The 21,316-nt window shown below is 33.5% G+C and overlaps 1 protein-coding gene across 2 annotated transcripts in view; it reads left to right on the top strand.

Annotated features, from left to right (window-relative positions):
- The window catches only part of LOC140061166 (uncharacterized), a 57,073-nt gene that overhangs the window by 17,719 nt on the left and 18,038 nt on the right, over positions 1-21,316 (top strand). For both annotated transcript variants that reach the window (XM_072107646.1, XM_072107645.1), the window contains 10 exons: positions 6,664-6,802; positions 7,582-7,643; positions 8,113-8,714; positions 9,056-9,191; positions 10,165-10,314; positions 10,551-10,630; positions 10,913-11,042; positions 11,591-11,663; positions 14,283-14,356; positions 15,388-15,447. In XM_072107646.1, coding sequence (XP_071963747.1) covers positions 6,664-6,802; positions 7,582-7,643; positions 8,113-8,714; positions 9,056-9,191; positions 10,165-10,314; positions 10,551-10,630; positions 10,913-11,042; positions 11,591-11,663; positions 14,283-14,356; positions 15,388-15,447 — 1,506 coding nt within the window. The remainder of the gene's footprint in view (positions 1-6,663; positions 6,803-7,581; positions 7,644-8,112; positions 8,715-9,055; positions 9,192-10,164; positions 10,315-10,550; positions 10,631-10,912; positions 11,043-11,590; positions 11,664-14,282; positions 14,357-15,387; positions 15,448-21,316) is intronic.

Genomic DNA, 21,316 nt, shown 5'->3' with positions numbered 1-21,316 from the left:
AATGAAATGTTTGAATTGAATTGAAAAGTCAAACTATTGGCGGCGTATGTCATTCCCGCTCGCGATTTTTTTTCAACCTCTTAATAGGCCTAAGCATGGGTACCCTCATCTCCTTTCAACGCTGTCATCAATATGAATCCTTTACAGAGACTCTCTAACAGACCTGAAACATTGGAATACATATTTCCGAACCCAGGTCTGTTAGGATTCTCTGTAAAGGCAGCGTGGAAGAAAGGAGATGAGGGTACCCAGGCTTAGGCCTAAGAGGTTGAGAAAATAATCGCGAGCGAGAATGACATACGCCACCAATAGTTTGACTTTTCAATTCAATTCAAACATTTCATTCAAAACATTTCATTCAAAACATTTCATTCAAAACATTTCATTCAAAACATTTCATTCAAAACATTTCATTCAAAACATTTCATTCAAAATATTCAATTCAAAGCATTCAATTCAAAACATTTCATTCATATATCGCACCATTTAATTCATATCGATGCATTTCATTCACATATCGCGTCATAAAATTCATATCATCAAAATGTTGCGTAAACGGCGTTCCATAGTATACGACCTAGATTGAGTATAATCCCACCCCTATTAGTTTAGCCCACACTTTGACACAAAGACATTGCTAAATACCATTATTAGGAATCCAGTATAATCCTGCACCCTCTAAAGCTCTGCCTACACTACCAAACTTTATGTGATAACAAAATGTGATGTGCCCATATATGGACATGATGATGGCATATCACTACCATATTTAAGCATATCATTACCATATATAGGCATATCACACTTTTTTGTCCAACTAGTTTGATAGTGTAGACAGAGCTTAAGAGTGTTTTAATTAACACTGGTCCGCCAGTTGAATGCTTAGTGGACCAGTTGAATAAGAAGTAATCTTTCAAAATTTCAACAAAATCTTTTATAATCAATATAATAAAATTTAAATATCAATAATAATAATAATAATATCTGTAAAAAGCATAATTTCTATACAGAGTATGTTGCGATTTTCCATTAATCTGGGCAGCATAAATTTATTGTTTTCAAAAATATGAGGGTATAGGCCGAAAAGGAGTGGAGGACCAGTAAAAATATAATTTTACTGGTCCACTTGTCTAGTTAAAAACCCCCTTTTAATGGAGACCCTCAGCTCTGTCTACACTATTAAACTTTTATGCCCAGGCCGCCTAATCATACACTCATAACCAGTTTGCATTACTTTGCATTTTTTGTTTTACGCAATAACCTTTTTCATCCATTACAGTAATGTCGGTTCACGACCAGACATTTTCCCCATCCATCAAAAGATTATTTTGAAATGTTTGCGGAAACATTTAAGTATATATCGTTAATAAATTATCGAAATCATTCAAAATACCCTAAATAGTCATTAATTCATGTGTAATATTTTATGAATATCTTGGACAATTTTACACAATTATTAGCTGAATGTATGTATATGCCTTAGGTTTGTAGTTTGTATGTGTTTGATGCCTGGATTCATTACTAGCAATGTCCAGTCTACAGCTTCAGGTACCATGTCTCAGTTAACTTATAGTTTACTTCTTTCGTATTTAGAGAGTGCAATAGACTACTGGCAGCCATGTATTATTTTATTTGAATATTACATCAATTTTATTGTGGGTTTGAGTATCCATGTTCATGGTAAAGAAAGTTTTCTACCCAGGAGTAACAATTGGTACAGTAGCACAAAGAGCTGCAGCCAGTAGCTAGAATAGGTTGCCCAGCCTTTCTAGGATACTGGGAGCTTTGATTGATATAACTGCTATGTGGATGCGAAAGTAGACTTTCAAATTGCAACGACCCTTAGGAATAGGTTAGGTCATGTCAATCGATTTGTTGTTGTTGTCACCTCAGCTAGAAATACCCTAACCTGCGTTGAGGTTTAGAGAGAAGCAGCACGTCCCAACTTGCTTGCATGCGCACAATAATTAAATTGTAGGTCGTTGGTTATTGCATTCATTTGATTTATTTATGTTCTTAATAAATGCACGAATATTCAGGGGAGACACCCCTATTAAGAAATGCATTCATGTGAATAACGCAATTTTATTGGTACGATCAATCCCTATTCAAAGGGAGTTCCTATAAGGGGAAACTTTGTTGGGTTCTGAAAATCTTTCCTAAATAGAAGTTCTATTGTATTTGTAGCGGTATTTTATTTAGTCTATTTCGTGACTAACTTTACCTGGATAAACCGACAGGCCTTTTCCCCTTCGAGAGGAGAACATACTGAAAGTACAAAAAATTTAAAAATTTCCCTCCAAGACAGTGGTATCTGTGTCCCACGTCCTCAGATTGGCGACAACGCCCATACATACTCTTTTTGAGTTATGTTCTACCTTCGAAGGGGAAAGGCCTATGTCGGTTTATCCAGGTAAAGCTAAGGAAGACTTACAGACCATTAACACCACTATTGGTTTGTGTAATTAATTTATTATTCTCATTTTCGAACTTATACTGTTGATGGAATGCTTCGTTACCTCCTACCACAAACACGAGAAGTCAGTCATGCTTCGTTACCCGCTACCACAAACAGGAGAAGTCAGTCATGCGTAACGTTAAACGCTTTAGTCATCAATGGAGTGTACCAATAGCAATCAATAATGACACATGCAACATCACACCCAATAACAATACATAACACAACAACAGTTAATTAATGCAAAATATTAATATGAATTTAATCTCAGATTTGTTTCACACAATGTACACACATTGTTGGTTTCGCAGTCAGGCCCATTTGTAGTATAGTATCAAGGACAGAGTATAGACATTGCGAATAATTATACAGTTTTTTAAATGTTTAATTGGATTTATAAATTGGTACAAATGAATTGCAGGTAGGATGTAGTTGTATTTTTGAAAGCAGAGAACAGCCTAAATTGTTTTTTAAATAGTCTAAAATTGTACAATCTTCCATTAGCTTATTTTTATGTCTACCACCCATAAATCCCTGAATATCTAGCCTATAATATACTACTCTATTGTTATCCAACGAGGGTCGCTCAATCACTCAATCGGACCTTAAGCTCTGTCCACCCTATCAAACTAGTTATTTTTATTTTATTTCCAAAACCAACCAACAGCAAAAAGGAACTCGCCAATTAAAAGGTGGGTAAGAACAAAACGCATACAAATACCAGAACAAATGTTTAAAAAAAAGTGTGATGTGCAGTATATGGTAGTGATATACCCAAATATGGTAGTGATATTCCCAAATATGGTAGTGATATACCCAAATATGGTAGTGATATTCCCAAATATGGTAGTAATATTCCCAAATATGGTAGTGATATACCCAAATATGGTACCGATATGACATTATCATGTCCATATATGGGCACATAACATTTTTTGTCACATAAAGTTTGATAGTGTAGACAGAGCTTTAGGTAACTTAAAATTAAAATACAAACATCATTACAAGTCATGTAAGTAAAAACCCAACAATTTAAAGTCTTCTATCCACAATGATAACAGGTCAAACAAAATGTTGATACTTAAGTATTAATCCAAAACAATGTTGGGTGCAAGGGGTGGAAGATGGGTCTTACACTACAAAGGCAGAATCAAAGGGAAGGATGAGGGCATAAATTTTGCCATTTTTAGACCCTACACCCAATTTTAAAATATCCCCCCTCCCCCTAAACAATTTTAATAGCTACTGCTACAGAGTAAAAAATGTCACTTTTGAATTTGATGTGAGCATATGCCACATTGATATGTACGCATTATTTATGTTATTTCTTGAACAAGTGTAACTCAAAACAGCATGGCTGACATAAATGAGGCCCTCAGAACAACAACAATCCTCTCCACCCCCTATTTTAAATCATGGATCATGAGTGTAACTCACAACAACATGGCTGACATACATGAGGCCCTCAGAACAACAACAACAATCCTCTACAACAGTTCATTCGTAAATGTTACCGATTGATGACATTTCTTAACAGCAATTTTGTTCTTTACTCTGTATCGTCTTATAATGCTTCCAGCTGTAGATCTATTTATTCCCAACTTGTCAGCGATGCACGTATACTGCATATTAACGTCCTCATACGCATTAATCAGTTGATTCTTAACGTGCTGCGGTATTGCTTGGTTTTTCTTAGTCTTTTCTCGCAGTGATTTATTCATTAGATCATCATTTACAGCATCTATCACAACTTTCTTCTGTTGAAATTTCTCTTGTGGAATTTTAAATGCAGGTTTCGTGTTCTTTCTGTGTACACGTAGATCAAGTGCGACCATCTTTTTCTTGCCTGTTGTGGAACGTTGATAGGTAAACAATTGATTTGTTTCCGTTTTTCTTGATGTTTCCACTTGTTGCTTGATCATTTCAGTTGGTTGTTCTTTAATTTCTCCATACCCAATGTTTTGTCCAGAGTTGATTAAACTTCCTGATTGTTTAATGTAAGGTAATCTGTCATCGTCTCCTGTCAGTTCATGACATGTACACAAATGCGATTCATCTTTGTGAATTTCAACAATTATTTTAGTGCTTAAATCTAAGGCCTCCATTCTAATGACAAACTGCTTGTAAATGGCTTAATGCTTTAATACTGCACTCCTACACTCCCTTTATTCAAAATTGATATTTAAACTATTAACTAACTATGTTTATCCATTGAGTCATAACAATGTATTATGTAGGTAGTTCAGGTAATGGAATAGACCATAGGATCATCATATTCAAACACTATACAATACTGAATATACAGTAAATAGTTTTCAACAATTGACTGCACCGCTAAAGAAGTAGTTTGATTGTGTACATTTGAATTCATCAAGTTTAATAATAGCAAAATCTTCCGGTTTTATTGTATGTTCTTACAATAATAACCATGATGATGTCGCTTCCAAAGAAAAAAAATCAAATTTGTATATGGGGGTTGAGGGGGTGGGTGTAATGGGCCAGGGGGATGGGAGGGTGGAATGGGGGAGGAGGTGAGAGAGTTACAGGAAAAGTTGTGGAGGATAGTGTGTGTGTGTAAGTTTTTAAGTTTACATACCAAGGAACTGCATGTTGTAAACTATTAGCAAACATTCATTCAGTACAAGTTTGCTGGAGTGATCTGGAGTGGAATCATGCTTTTTACCTGTTTACAGTGTGTTTAAATATCCCAAACTGGCCATATACTTGAGATATACAGTTTATACTTAAAGTCTTTGCAATGTGTTTAGATATCCCAGAGTGGGCATATACTTGAGATATACAGTTTATACTTAAAGCCTTTGCAATGTGTTTAGATATCCCAGAGTGGGCATGTACTTGAGATATACAGTTTATACTTAAAGTCTTTGCAATGTGTTTAGATATCCCAGAGTGGGCATATACTTGAGATATACAGTTTATACTTAAAGTCTTTGCAATGTGTTTAGATATCCCAGAGTGGCCATATACTTGAGATATACAGTTTATACTTAAAGTCTTTGCAATGTGTTTAGATATCCCAGAGTGGGCATATACTTGAGATATACAGTTTATACTTAAAGTCTTTGCAATGTGTTTAGATATCCCAGAGTGGGCATATACTTGAGATATACAGTTTATACTTAAAGTCTTTGCAATGTGTTTAGATATCCCAGAGTGGGCATATACTTGAGATATACAGTTTATACTTAAAGTTTTTGCAATGTGTTTAGATATCCCAGAGTGGGCATATACTTGAGATATACAGTTTATACTTAAAGTCTTTGCAATGTGTTTAGATATCCCAGAGTGGGCATATACTTGAGATATACAGTTTATACTTAAAGTCTTTGCGATGTGTTTAGATATCCCAGAGTGGGCATATACTTGAGATATACAGTTTATACTTAAAGTCTTTGCAATGTGTTTAGATATCCCAGAGTGGCCATATACTTGAGATATACAGTTTATACTTAAAGTCTTTGCAATGTGTTTAGATATCCCAGAGTGGGCATATATCCCAGAATGGGCTTTTTAAATTCACTTAAATCACATGTTTTATATTGACTTTGTTGAATCGACTATTATGTATTTTATCCGTTTATTTTATATTGACACTGTTGATTCGTCTATTTGTTATTTAAATATTTTTATATAGTTTTTTATTTTATATCATTGTTGTTACTTTGGGAGTACGGAACCTGAACTCTTGTTATAGTGATTAGGTTCACTTTTAGGTTCCTGCCTGAGTGGGCATATACTTGAGATATACAGTTTATACTTAAAGTCTTTGCAATGTGTTTAGATATCCCAGAGTGGGCATATACTTGAGATATACAGTTTATACTTAAAGTCTTTGCAATGTGTTTAGATATCCCAGAGTGGGCTTATAAACGGTTTTTAGGTTGTTGCCATTGTCATAGTATCTATATTTGTCCACTAAAATGAAATTAACAGAATTTTTATTTGAAAACTGGCATATAATATATAAACTGGCATATAATATATAAACTGGCATATAATATATAAAAAACAGTAAAAATACACAGAAATATTTCACCAACACAGCAACAACACAAAAACAATTCAATTCTCAGATAAAAATTGGATAAAAGATTAAAACTTACTTATAATAATTATTCAATATTGCACATTTATGATAATAAATATTCGTATTAAGCCAATATAAATTGTTAAAATCATTTCAGCTGGATGCTATGTACTGTTGGAACCATGGTGTTCAAGTAACGAGTCCATCACAACCCCTGAATCTAGCACCGGGCAAACTTTCATCTGTCTGGCCTCCACCAAGACCAGCCCCTGGTTCATTGAAATACTCTGAGAAAGGTAAAGTTAGATTTTTTTGAATTTTATACACATCCAACATTAAGTTATGGGATGGATAGATTTTAGTTTATTATTTATTTATACTGGGTGACCTCTTCAGTCAAGGGCCCAGTTATGATCAGTGTCTGCATATGACAGTGGATGTGTCAACTAGTACACCGGGGTAAGCACCCCATCCTGGTCTTGAAAGATGTACTAGGTTCTTTAAAGCTAGATTCTTCACTGGAACTTGGTTTATAGTCATTATCCGAGAAGACCAAAACCATGGAGCTAGTGAGCCTCGAACCATTGCCGATGTTATGGCTACGTAATTACGGTTCCACTGTCTTAAGCGCTTGGCCACCTACTCGCACTTATATGGTATGGTTTGTGCCTCGGTGTGTGTAAACTTCAGAGTTTTGCTAAGCTAAATAAAAGCTTAAGTGAGTAGATACAGCCTTGTGTTACAACCCAGACACCAGGGCCAGATTGAACTCAGTGGCCGTATTCACCATTCACACTTAGGATGAGGAAAATACTTAATCTAAAAGTTAAAAAAAAAATCTCCTATCTTATTATTTATTGAGTTAAGTGAAATACTTAATATTTAAGGGAAATATCTCACTTGAGTGTGATTAGTGAATACGGCCACTAGACCTTGGAATTGGAAGCAAACAAGCTAGAAACCAAGCTACAGCTTCATGTATTTGTTCTTTTATTATTTCCTATTAGCAGCTAAATATTTTCCTGATTAATAATTAATTTCTTTGTTTCACATTTTTAATTAAATTTTTTTTCAGATCATCAGAAGATTATAATGGGGATAAAGAAAGAACACCAAATTCTTATTGACCAAATTAGAGTAAGATATATTTTATTTCTTAATAACCCCACATTTATAGTCAAGCAGCTGGGCTTTAACTGAACAGCTAATATGTAATATACTTTTATGTTAAGCTCTGTCTAAACTATCAAACTAGTTAGACAAAAAAAATTGTGATGTGCCCAAATATGGTAGTGATATGTGCAAATACGGTAGCGATATGACATCATCATGTCCATATATGGGCAAATCATATTTTTTTTCACATAAAGTTTTCGAATTAGTGTACATGAACGAATACTTTAAACAAATTTTGAAACTCATCTTTTTTCTAAGTTTCAAGTAAGTCTTTCATATGTTTGGGTTGACTGTACAGTGATTTAGCCTAAAATTATCAAATTATGGAAAGGCACTATATAAATCATAATGATAAATAAATCAAACTGAATCTTTGCCTTATCAATTTATATTTATATACTATTTATTTTAAATGTAATTTATATTTCAGGAAGAGCAGGATAATGCAGTATCATTACTTAGGGATGAGCACACATCAGAGATAAACGTATTAAAAGAGGATGTGATGATAATTAGCTCACAATTGGCAATAGTCCAATCAAAATCTAACCAAAAAAAGAAAGTAGAACTTGTTGACAAAGCCGTCGAAACAGAGACTATTGGAATTGACAGAACCGCTATGGACGATCATATTAAACTGTTTGAAGGAAAACAAGACAGCTCACAATTTGTTACACCCTCCACGTCTGTTATACCGCCACCACCCCCACCTCCGGCACCCCCAGGAGGAGTAATTCCACCACCGCCGCCTCTCCCAGGTGGAGTGCCACCGCCACCTCCTCTACCTGGTGGTGTACCACCTCCTCCTCCATTACCTGGTGGTGCACCTCCACCACCACCACCACCACCTGGCGTACCTCTGCCTCCAGGTGCACCTCCCCCTCCTGGTGCCCCACCACCTCCTGGAGGAGGGGCAGTCACTCCTGATTCAGAGAAGCTTAAGAAAATCGTAGAACCATCAGTGCCTATGAAACCATTGTATTGGACAAGAATTCAACTTAAAAAACTAAAAACTGTCAATAAATTTACATTGTAAGTATACTTTTGTATTTATTCATTTATTCATCTTTTTATTTCTGAATAATTAAATCATAATATCCATAGCAAATAAAGAACCTTAGTCTAAGAATTCATTGTACAGATAACAAAAAAAAATACATGTAGTTTATTATTAATTTGAAAGAAAATTGAGAAATTCTAATCCGTGGAAAGCCAAAATTGTGGATAAATATTTGTAATACCATGGACCTATTATAGGTCCATGGTAATACAGTATTTGCCGTTTGCATGCATATATGAATAATTCATATAATGGATGATTTCACTTGTTTTTGAACCAATATAAAATTTACAAATTTGTTTTTTTTCTTCAGAGAAACATGTTTGTGGAAAAAGCTTGATGATTTAGAAATAGACTCCAGTGAATTTGAAGGTCTATTCAGTAAGAAACTATTAACGAAAAAGAAGGCTTTATCAGATACATATGAAGCTAAACAAAAGACAAAGAAGGTTTGTTTAAGAAAAATGATATCATAATTTCCAAATATTAATAATTTCTAAATACATTATTTTAATTAACGTTCTTAAGCTCTAAATTGGTAATTTCTTCTTTCTTAAGCTCTGTCTACAATATCAAACTTTATCTGACAAAAAAAATATTATGTGCCCATATATGGACAGGATGATGTCATATCACTTACTACCATATTTGAACATATCACTACCATATTTAAACATATCACTACCATATTTAAACATATCACTACCATATTTAAACATATCACTACCATATTTGAACATATCACTACCATATTTAAACATATCACTACCATATTTAAACATATCACTACCATATTTGAACATATCACTACCATATTTAAACATATCACTACCATATTTGAACATATCACTACCATATTTAAACATATCACTACCATATTTAAACATATCACTACCATATTTGAACATATCACTACCATATTTAAACATATCACTACCATATTTGAACACATCACACATTTTTTGTCAAACTAGTTTGATAGTGTAGACATAGCTTTATATATTTTTAATCCTTTAAAACGTTTTCAGTTTGTATTAAATTCATTTTTATTGCATGTATACTTCCAAACTTATACAAACAAACTTTTGAACTTTTAAAATATTATATAACAAAACCAATTCTTAAATGTTTAAAATGGAAGCTTAAGGTGCGTTTCAACTCTATTGTGTGTATTTGGGGAAAAAATCATTGAATTTTTGGTTTAAGTAACGTTAGCCAGACAGTGTGAACTGAACATGACCCATAGGTATAGAAGTTTGAATGCCACATAAAAATATGATAATAATACAATAACAATAATAATACAATTAATGCTTTACATTTTTTAAACCGGTTCTCATTTTATTGGTTGTGCAAGTTTGAACAAATCTTTTCTATTGATAACAAATATTCTTTTAAAATTTCTGATGACCCTTTTTTCAGGTGGCCAAATTATTAGACAGTAAGCGATCCCAAGCCGTTGGTATCCTCATGTCCAGCTTACATGCGGAGATGTCGGACATAGAATCTGCTGTTCTTAACCTTGATTCTTCAGTGTTGGATCTTGAAAACCTTGAAGCCCTCTATGAGCTAGTAAGTAAGCCTTCTATAATCTAGTATTTAGTAAGCTCTCTATGATCTAGTAAGTAAGCCTTTATGAGCTAGTAAGTAAGCCCTCTATAAACTAGTAAGTAAGCCCTCTATAAACTAGTAAGTCAGCCCTCTATGATCTGGTAAGTAAACCCTATATAACAAAGTAAAATAAGCCCTTCTATTAGTTAGTAAGTAAAAAAGGTATTCTTCTATGATATATTTTGTTTTAATTGCAGAGACCACAACCAGAAGAGCTGAAACTAATTCAAAAACATTGCAAGAAGAAACCAGATGTATCACTAGACAAACCAGAACAGTATGTTTTAAAAGAAAAAGAAACTTTTAATAGTAGTAGTACAGCAGTAGTATTTACTATAACACATGTATTGGAATATTCCTGGACATATAGTCCTAGGCCACATCCCCATCCTGGACTCGAGGTATAAACGTCAGCTTAGCCATCTTAAGGACATAAGTTTGACCTAATTATCATATATATGTAGTATTAGGTCAAGAATAAGGCAAACATCTGACTAATAACATTTTAGATAGATAGATACATCATGTTCTTGGGATTATTTTATGTGCTTTCTTTCAGATTTTTATATGAACTATCGCAAATTCCAAGTTTTGAGGATCGTGTGTATTGTTTAACCTACCAGGAGATATTTAAAGACAGTCTGCAAGATATAGCATCCAGGGTTAAGAACCTCCATGAAGTTTCAAAGGTATGTATTATAGAGGATCCGGGGTTCAAATCCTGTCTAAAGCTCTATCTACACTATCAAACTTAATGTGAAAAAAAAATGTGATCTGCCCATATATGGACAGGATGATCTCAAAATCACTACTATATTTAGGCATATCACTACCATATTTGGGCACACGTATACCCCATTCTGTTTATTATTTGAACTGTATTTTGTAGATCTAATGTTTTTCCGTCATCTACAGTACCATTTCCAAATGAAAGCATCCAAAGTCCTTCTACTGTGTAAAAATGTGTTACTTTTGTTTACATTTGATTTTTATTCCCATATGATTATTTGATTCTAAAGCTCTGTCTATCAAACTAGTTTGACAAAAATGTGTGCCCAAATATGGTAGTGATATGCTCAAATATGGTATCATCAATATCATCCTGTCCGTATATAGGCACATCACATAAAGTTTGATAGTGTGGACAGAGCTTTAGTCTAATATACATTGTTCTGTAGTGATAAATTTACTGCAGCAATTGTAGTAACACTTATAATGCATCTTTTTTTATTTGTAGATGCTTTTACATAGTCCAGAAGTTGAAACAATTTGTGGAATTATATTGACCTTTGGAAACTACATGAACGGAGGTACACTAATTATTTTGTCACTTTTGGTACTTGTATAAGAGCTCATTACCCACTAGAACAACTCTCCTTCCAAATGACTCAATTATTTTGTCACTTTTGGTACTTGTATAAGAGCTCATTACCCACTAGACCAACTCTCCCTTTTGGTACTTGTATAAGAGCTCATTACCCACTAGACCAACTCTCACTTTTGGTACTTGTATAAGAGCTCATTACCCACTAGACCAACTCTCCCTTTTGGTACTTGTATAGGAGCTCATTACCCACTAGACCAACTCTCCCTTTTGGTACTTGTATAAGAGCTCATTACCCACTAGACCAACTCGCCCTTTTGGTACTTATATAAGAGCTCATTACCCACTAGACCAACTCTCCCTTTTGGTACTTGTATAAGAGCTCATTACCCACTAGACCAACTCTCCCTTTTGGTACTTGTATAAGAGCTCATTACCCACTAGACCAACTCTCCCTTTTGGTACTTGTATAAGAGCTCATTACCCACTAGACCAACTCTCCCTTTTGGTACTTGTATAAGAGCTCATTACCCACTAGACCAACTCTCACTTTTGGTACTTGTATAAGAGCTCATTACCCACTAGACCAACTCTCCCTTTTGGTACTTGTATAAGAGCTCATTACCCACTAGACCAACTCGCCCTTTTGGTACTTATATAAGAGCTCATTACCCACTAGACCAACTCTCCCTTTTGGTACTTGTATAGGAGCTCATTACCCACTAGACCAACTCTCACTTTTGGTACTTGTATAGGAGCTCATTACCCACTAGACCAACTCTCACTTTTGGTACTTGTATAGGAGCTCATTACCCACTAGACCAACTCTCCCTTTTGGTACTTGTATAAGAGCTCATTACCCACTAGACCAACTCTCCCTTTTGGTACTTGTATAAGAGCTCATTACCCACTAGACCAACTCTCCCTTTTGGTACTTGTATAAGAGCTCATTACCCACTAGACCAACTCTCCCTTTTGGTACTTGTATAAGAGCTCATTACCCACTAGACCAACTCTCCCTTTTGGTACTTGTATAAGAGCTCATTACCCACTAGACCAACTCTCACTTTTGGTACTTGTATAAGAGCTTATTACCCACTAGACCAACTCTCACTTTTGGTACTTGTATAAGAGCTCATTACCCACTAGACCAACTCTCCCTTTTGGTACTTGTATAAGAGCTCATTACCCACTAGACCAACTCTCCCTTTTGGTACTTGTATAGGAGCTCATTACCCACTAGACCAACTCTCCCTTTTGGTACTTGTATAAGAGCTCATTACCCACTAGACCAACTCTCCCTTTTGGTACTTGTATAGGAGCTCATTACCCACTAGACCAACTCTCCCTTTTGGTACTTGTATAGGAGCTCATTACCCACTAGACCAACTCTCCCTTTTGGTACTTGTATAAGAGCTCATTACCCACTAGACCAACTCTCCCTTTTGGTACTTGTATAAGAGCTTATTACCCACTAGACCAACTCTCCCTTTTGGTACTTGTATAGGAGCTCATTACCCACTAGACCAACTCTCCCTTTTGGTACTTGTATAAGAGCTCATTACCCACTAGACCAACTCTCACTTTTGGTACTTGTATAAGAGCTCATTACCCACTAGACCAACTCTCCCTTTTGGTACTTGTATAAGAGCTTATTACCCACTAGACCAACTCTCCCTTTTGGTACTTGTATAGGAGCTCATTACCCACTAGACCAACTCTCCCTTTTGGTACTTGTATAAGAGCTCATTACCCACTAGACCAACTCTCACTTTTGGTACTTGTATAGGAGCTCATTACCCACTAGACCAACTCTCCCTTTTGGTACTTGTATAAGAGCTCATTACCCACTAGACCAACTCTCACTTTTGGTACTTGTATAAGAGCTCATTACCCACTAGACCAACTCTCCCTTTTGGTACTTGTATAAGAGCTTATTACCCACTAGACCAACTCTCCCTTTTGGTACTTGTATAAGAGCTTATTACCCACTAGACCAACTCTCACTTTTGGTACTTGTATAAGAGCTTATTACCCACTAGACCAACTCTCCCTTTTGGTACTTGTATAAGAGCTTATTACCCACTAGACCAACTCTCCCTTTTGGTACTTGTATAGGAGCTCATTACCCACTAGACCAACTCTCCCTTTTGGTACTTGTATAAGAGCTCATTACCCACTAGACCAACTCTCACTTTTGGTACTTGTATAAGAGCTCATTACCCACTAGACCAACTCTCCCTTTTGGTACTTGTATAGGAGCTCATTACCCACTAGACCAACTCTCCCTTTTGGTACTTGTATAAGAGCTCATTACCCACTCGACCAACTCTCCTTCCAAATGACCCAATTTCATGGGAAGACATACTGCTACTCTTTCTAAGCATATTTCAATGACTATAATTTTTATGTGTTTAAATTTTAAATGTAAATATGTATAATTATGTTTGTATGATGCAGTATGTTTATGCGGATATTAGCCCTTGATGGCATTTGCAGCAATAAAGAAATTGAATTGAATTACATTCTTTTAAAAAGTTCTTGAGAGCGAGAGAGATTTGATTTTATTTGTTAAACATTATATTAAAATTCTTTTTTCTTGTAGGTAACAGAACTCGAGGACAAGCAGATGGGTTTGGCTTGGAAATATTACCAAAATTAAAAGATGTTAAAAGCTCAGTAAGTATTTATCGTTTTGTTATAAGTTATTACAGAAGTATAAGATATTTAATAGGAATACTTAAATACAAGCAGATATGTAAGCAATTTCCCCACAAATACAACACACTGAATACTCCGCACTTCTACTGCAAAAAGAGACAAAAAAGCATACTTTCTTGCTCTAATTAATGTTATCAACATTTAAGTGATTAGTTTAGTGCATGATTTTAAGTTATATAGCGCCCTCTAAGTTTGACAAAAATTAATCTACATGAGTATTACTTTGTAGTCTGACAAACAAATTAAAAAAATACATAGTTTGCAGTCAAATATGTTACTCTGAAAACCGTAAACATTTCTAGATATATTTATTAAATGAAAAACTTATTTTTCTTTTAATTTAATTAGGATAAAATTTAGAATTTCAGGAAACTTGGATTTACCGTAATTCAAAATGGTTTATTTTCAGAAATTGTAGCATATTTTGTAGAAATATATTTGACTGACTGACAAAAAAGAAAATGCAATATCATTCATCTGAATAAAATTAGTTTAAACATGTTCTTTATTATTCTGCTTTATACAATACTATCTTTTGTTCTATTTTTATCTTTTAAAGTTTAAACATCTTTTTTCTTTTATATTATTAAATTAAGAGTTGGATCATATTATACTTTACTCTATAGATAGATCTTTTGTTTTAATCTAATAACATGATACCTAATTGTATTGGCTTATGTCCAATTGGAAATCTTTGTCATAATAAATTTAACATACGAATCAATACAATGTTTGTTTGTTTGTTGTTTGTTGAAGTACCACGATTAAAAGAAACTCCTATATCGAAGGACCACTTTTTAGAGGGTTAAACTTTTTAAGAGACATATTCCCAACAGACGACACTCTGTGAATACTCTAATACTCTAATAAAGGACCACCTTACGGAAGGACTTCTTTTCAAGAGTTCACCTTATCAAGGGGCGTTCCTTATTAAAAAACTGTACTAAGTTATTAAAAGAATAATACATTTTTAATCATTTTTTTTCTAGGAGGATAAGGAAACATTGTTGCATTATATTGTCAGATACTATATAAAGAAATTTGATGAGGTGAGTGTAAAAATACCATATGAATACATTAGGTTAAGTTATCCTCTTCATTCCGGCTGGCTACAACAAAATGCTCTATCTACTCTGTCTTTGGCTGTTCTATTCTTCCCAAAGTGACGTTTTTCTTTCTTCAGGTTTGTTCAAACAATTTTCCTCCACACTGATTTTAGCTCTCCCTCTTTTTCATTTTGATGCATTATGAAATCATTTAGCATAAAGAATTATGTGCTTGGAATGATAGTATTTTCTATCAGTTTTACACCCTTCTTAAAATTCTTTAATGTTAATCGACTCTTTTAATACCAGACCCTCTGCAAATCAGTTCTCTTTGGGGTCCCAAAGGTCCCAAATTCTTTTTAACCATTAAAACGCATTCGAAATACCAGAATTTCATGAAAAACCAGACGTCCAGTATTAGGGAAGTGGACTGTACTCCATTGCATTCATTCCTTTTCAAGTGACCTTTTTATCTGTAAATCTAAATCTTGCTCTATTTTTTATCAATTTCATATTTAAATCAGTTAAGTCTTTGGAATTTGAATAATTTCTGCATCCACCTCATTTGTAGAGTAGGTAGAATTACGTGGGCAGACAATCAATGTTAATAATGTGATATTTTGCGGCAATTGTTTAGAATTTGATAATCGTATTTGAGAGAAAAATCGGGAACACATGATGATTAATATTCATAAACTAAAATTTTAAAAAACATTCATAGTGTTTTTGATTGTTTACATTAGTTGTCAAATTATACATTAATTTAAGATTTCAGTAATGATCTAAGGTAGAAAACACCAGAGGCCGACAGCCTTGCCTCCTCAGTCATGTCCCATTAACTTTATTGCTTATTTTAACCTTTAGTCATGTTTGTCTTACGGCTTTGTTTTTAATATTACTTTTTTGTCGAAATTAGAACATTTTTTTAAAATCATCAATCAATCTTAATAATGGAAAAAAAGAAGAATTTTTATTTCGGTTTCTTTCTGTGACGAGTCTTTTTAAAGGGTGATAAGGCGGCCTCACACCCAACCCCATAATTTGGAGCACCAGTTTTGGGGTGAATTTATCCTGCTCTCCACCCACTGACCTGTCTGGCTTAGTTAAGCCTACCAGGGGATAATCCTGTTCATGTTTACATATTATTGTATGGCTTCTGGCTATTGGTTGCGATACTATGTAAGAGGCACAATAGCGCCCTCTATGTGAAGCCCTAAAGGGATAATTGATATGTAATCTACACTTATTTATCCTGTGTGTGTTTTTTTACTATGTGATTAACTACGTAGGCCTCTGGTTATTGTTTGCGATACTAATACATAAGGCATGAGGAAATATCTGTATCATGCTGGGACATTGTCTACTATAGATTAATGACTAGGATATCTGTGAACACATGGCGGTCAGAAATGCCACATGTTGTCGTTACACTCATCCGAAGAAGCTTATCTTCCCATCTGCAATAGTACCATCTGTATAACCAACATACTTGAGCCTAGCCCCGATTCCATCCACACCCTGTGGTAATATCTCTCCAAATAAGGTCTAAACAGGACTAATTTGCAGACGCATTTTATTTGCGGCTTAAAGCCTAGCCTATAAGGTTTGATGTCTCCACAGGGATTTCAGACTTTGGCCGATGGAATTAAAAGCCTCTTTGGTAGACATACCGACTTATATTTGTTGTGTCAAGCAATTCCTCGGCTTTTGCGTCGTAATCACAAACACCCAATCGTAAATATCTTTCGTTTGGCCTGTCACTGAAATCGGATAAAAAGTTGCAACATCAAAGATTCTTAATCCTATAATTTCCTGTTTTCCCGTTAGACAAAGATTTTAATGTCCGCGACCGTCTTAATAAATATGCGCGTTTTTCTCATTGTCTGCATTTATTATCCCTCAAAGGCATCTCCGCGACTCTATCAACTACTTTCTTGTGTTGTTTTCACATCACCTTCCTTCAATTTGTTTTAATCACCTCATTAACTATTTTTAAATCAATTAGTTATTTGGTAATAACTTTCACTTAATAAGTTCAAAGGTCGATCAAATTAGACGTAATATGGACATTCATATAGAAGTTTTCTTTCACATAGCTTCCAACTAACGATATTTTAAGAATACATTGTAAAAGATATCAATGGATTTCTTTTGTATGACAAAGATTCATATTATGTCATGTGGCTTGGAAAATTTGAATTCTTTTTAGATATATTGTCCACGGAAACAATTTTATTGTTAAATATACCATTTTATTGTCACAAAATAATTATTTACTTTCAATGACCAAAAATTGGATTAGGAAAAAAATGATTTAACTGAAAAAACTGTAATTTAAAGCACAAAAAAAAAATAGTCAAATGGGCTGCCAGCTTTTGTTTGAAATTAACCACTTTTCATAAGTGAACATTTTTTGTTTATTTTTTTTTCTATGGAACTTTGGAAGTGATTAAATTAATTAAAACAACAAAATGCCCTATTCAAATTCTGATTTTATTAATCTTCATTTTTTATGTTTTGAGGAAAATACATAAAAACAAATAAATAAAATTCAGCAAAAAGCAGTGATGGTTTCAAAGTTTATTATAAATATGATCGAAATGTTAGTTTCGTAGATAATACATAGAAATTATGTATTCTATAGTGCTAGTAGTAGCTAGTATGGATGGAAAATCCTACATCTATCTCTCAAATATGTTCTAATATTAAACATTCTTAACTTTAAATGTTATGTGTAACTCATTGCTTTTATGTAAATAAAGGATGACAAATTTGCTGTATTGTCAAATTAATTTTGTAAAACAAACTGATTAATGTGATCGACCAAAGGCATTATTACTCAAATATTCTTAGATGTAAAAAATCTAAAACAAAAACAATGAACAAAATCAGTTATAGTATTTAACGAGCAGTGAATGTTTTAAAAATCGAGGCATCTGTCAATGCTGCACAATCATCAAATGGTGATCTATGAGCTTTTATATGTAGGTTTCTCTTAGGGCGTCTGTAAGCCTTCCACTGTGCAAGTTTAGTAACACCTTCGGCAGCTTTAGTAGGAGTTGACAGGGTATGATTATAGTGGATAATAGGTTTTAGAGTATCCAGCGCCCTAAAGCAATAATTGGGGAAGGTGGAAAGATAATTTACTATAGTAGTATCCTTGTCAGAAAGAACAGTATATAATCCTTAGATTAACTTGATGAACATACAATACTCATTACTTATTTTTTGCATCCCGTTTTTATTTAATCATATAAATCTGTAAGGCCACATAATAAAAAAATGTTGATGTTACTTTAAAAAAGAAGAAAATTGGAGGAAGGAAAGTTTTTTTTTTGTAAACCACTGGAGGAATAAAATGTTGTGAATGTTATGTTTTGTGTGTCAGTTTCCTTGTTGAATTTATTCAAATTCTTGTAAATTACTACATACACAAAATCCGAGTATGATTTCTATACAAATAGCTTTGATATGGGACTTTCCCTGTTAATTTTGCCGTTACAGATATAATTGGTAAGAGAACAAAAAATTGTCTGAGCTACATTCGGATGTAGGAAGGGAAAAACAACTCATATTTTTACGTGCCTTATAGTCTTTTTGTGTGTGTGTTAATTTTAACATTTCAGATAATTGATAAGGGAACAAAAAATTGTCTGAGCTACATTCAGATATACTGTAGAGAGGGAACAACAACTCAATTGTTACGTGGATTATTATTAGTCTTTTTTATGTGTTTGTTAATTTGACTTGTTTGCAAAGCGAGTGCATAGAGACATTTGTGTTATATAAAATTAAATGACATCTAAACTAAAACTAAAAATTAATCAATGAAACAATAATCATTATTTACAGCTTCCTGTTTTAAATTTCCTCTTTTTCTTAGCCACTATTTTTTATTTAGATATTTGTTACTAATTATAAAAAAAAATCAGATCATATCTTATATTCTGACTAATCAATTTATTATGATGTTTGCTATTTTTATGTTTAAAAATAAAATCATCTTGCATAATATTTTTTATGTATTTATAGAAATAACTAAATGGAAAAAAACACCAGATTGTTTTCATAATTTTTATATTTATTTTTATCTACAAAATACATACCTTTAACCTTGATCTTCCTGATTTAGGAATTATTAACAGATCAGTACATATTTTGTAATAATTCTGATTTCTTTCTTAGTCTAGATCTGATCTCGCGATCATAGACCTATTAAATTTATATAAAATCTTAAGACAGACTAGCCTTCTTTTTTTTTTATACACAAATTTACTACAACTACAGTATAACACCTATTAAAGGGACTCCTTAATAGGACCAAACAAATGAGTCCAATAGAATTGTTGCCAGTGTTAAAACATACCATTGTTTCCCCTATCTTCATGGGATGTCCCCTGAATAGGAATGGCCTAAAGGAATGGTTTTACTGTGTAAGTTGTGAAATATATTAAAATAAATATAATAATAATAATATGGATAAATTGTCATTCTTAATTTCATTTAATATTATGATAAGAGCATAATTATTGATTGATTGATTGATTGACAAACTTATTTTTAAAATTAAAAAATTTGATATGATAATAATCCTTAAAACAAAAGAGACCTTCACAAAATAAAATTTGAAAAAAATAATTCAAATTTTAAGGTAGACTACCTTTCTATCAAGTATTATAACTTTAAATTGAATATAAATGAAATTGACGATACAATAACTGGCTACATCAAAATGATTAATTTTAACTGAAACGGTAGGAGGTAATTGCCAGGATCTGTAACATAAGATGCCCAATTAGCCTCTCAAAATCATTACCAAGGCAGAGTCTGACACTATTAACCAATGTCAAATCATTGTTTGTTTTTTACACATTTCATATTTCAGGCTATGGCCGCATTCAATAGCACAGCATTGCACCAAACACCATTTCACCATCCACACAGCATGCATCAATTTACCTATATTATAAAGTCATGCTTATGCTGCATATTTTGGTTACAGCTCTGCCAGTACAAAGCAAAGAAAAAGTAATACAATGACGAATGTTAAGTGCCGTTGATAGCCGCCCTCGTTGGCGCGTCTCCAAACAATGCTAAATTGTCATGTCATCTGAAAGACTTGGAATAGAGGCGCCATCTATTTCGGTTTTTCTTTCATCGTTTGACCACATGGGAGGCACTGTCAAAGGACAGTGAACTATTTCTATAAAGTGCTTTATCTTACTAAGTATGACTTTAATTAATTCTGGGATAATTTCCAAGAATTGGTAAGACAATATTAACATTTACTTTGATGATTTTATTAAATGTAATGTTGTTTTTAATGATGTTTTTAAATGAAAAACCATCATAATTATTGAGATGAATCGCAGTTTTAGAAATCGGTAAAATCCAAAGACATACCTACCTAAATACCACTGATAAAAATAAGCATTTAAAATCTTAATTTGTGTTTGTACATGGTATACAGTTGCATCCCTTTGGGACTAAATGGTTCAAAGGGTTACAAAACATAGGATTTAATTTCTAGATTATCTTGATCATGACGAAAATGACTTGTTTGTTGTAAGAAAATCAATAGATATTGTAACAATGATTAAATAATTACGCAAGGGAATTTGCAGAGGCGGACCAGCCAACACGCCAAACAGTCTGTAGCAGGTATATTGTATCCTTTATATGGACTTTACAGACCACAAATACTGTTATTTTATTGATGTTTCACTTTTTGTAACAGTGGCAATTTGCATCTAGGCCTATTTGCAACCTTTCCGAATTTAAAATTATAGAAACGCAACTAAAAATATATCGTATATTATGATAGTATTTACTGTACAGTATTGTATTACCAAAAAAAATATTTCAATTCAAA

The sequence above is a fragment of the Antedon mediterranea genome, chromosome 10 (assembly GCF_964355755.1).
Source record: "Antedon mediterranea chromosome 10, ecAntMedi1.1, whole genome shotgun sequence".
Taxonomy (NCBI): domain Eukaryota; kingdom Metazoa; phylum Echinodermata; class Crinoidea; order Comatulida; family Antedonidae; genus Antedon; species Antedon mediterranea.
The sequence above is the reverse complement of the archived record's forward strand: the minus strand, read 5'-3'. Positions and strand labels throughout refer to the sequence as shown.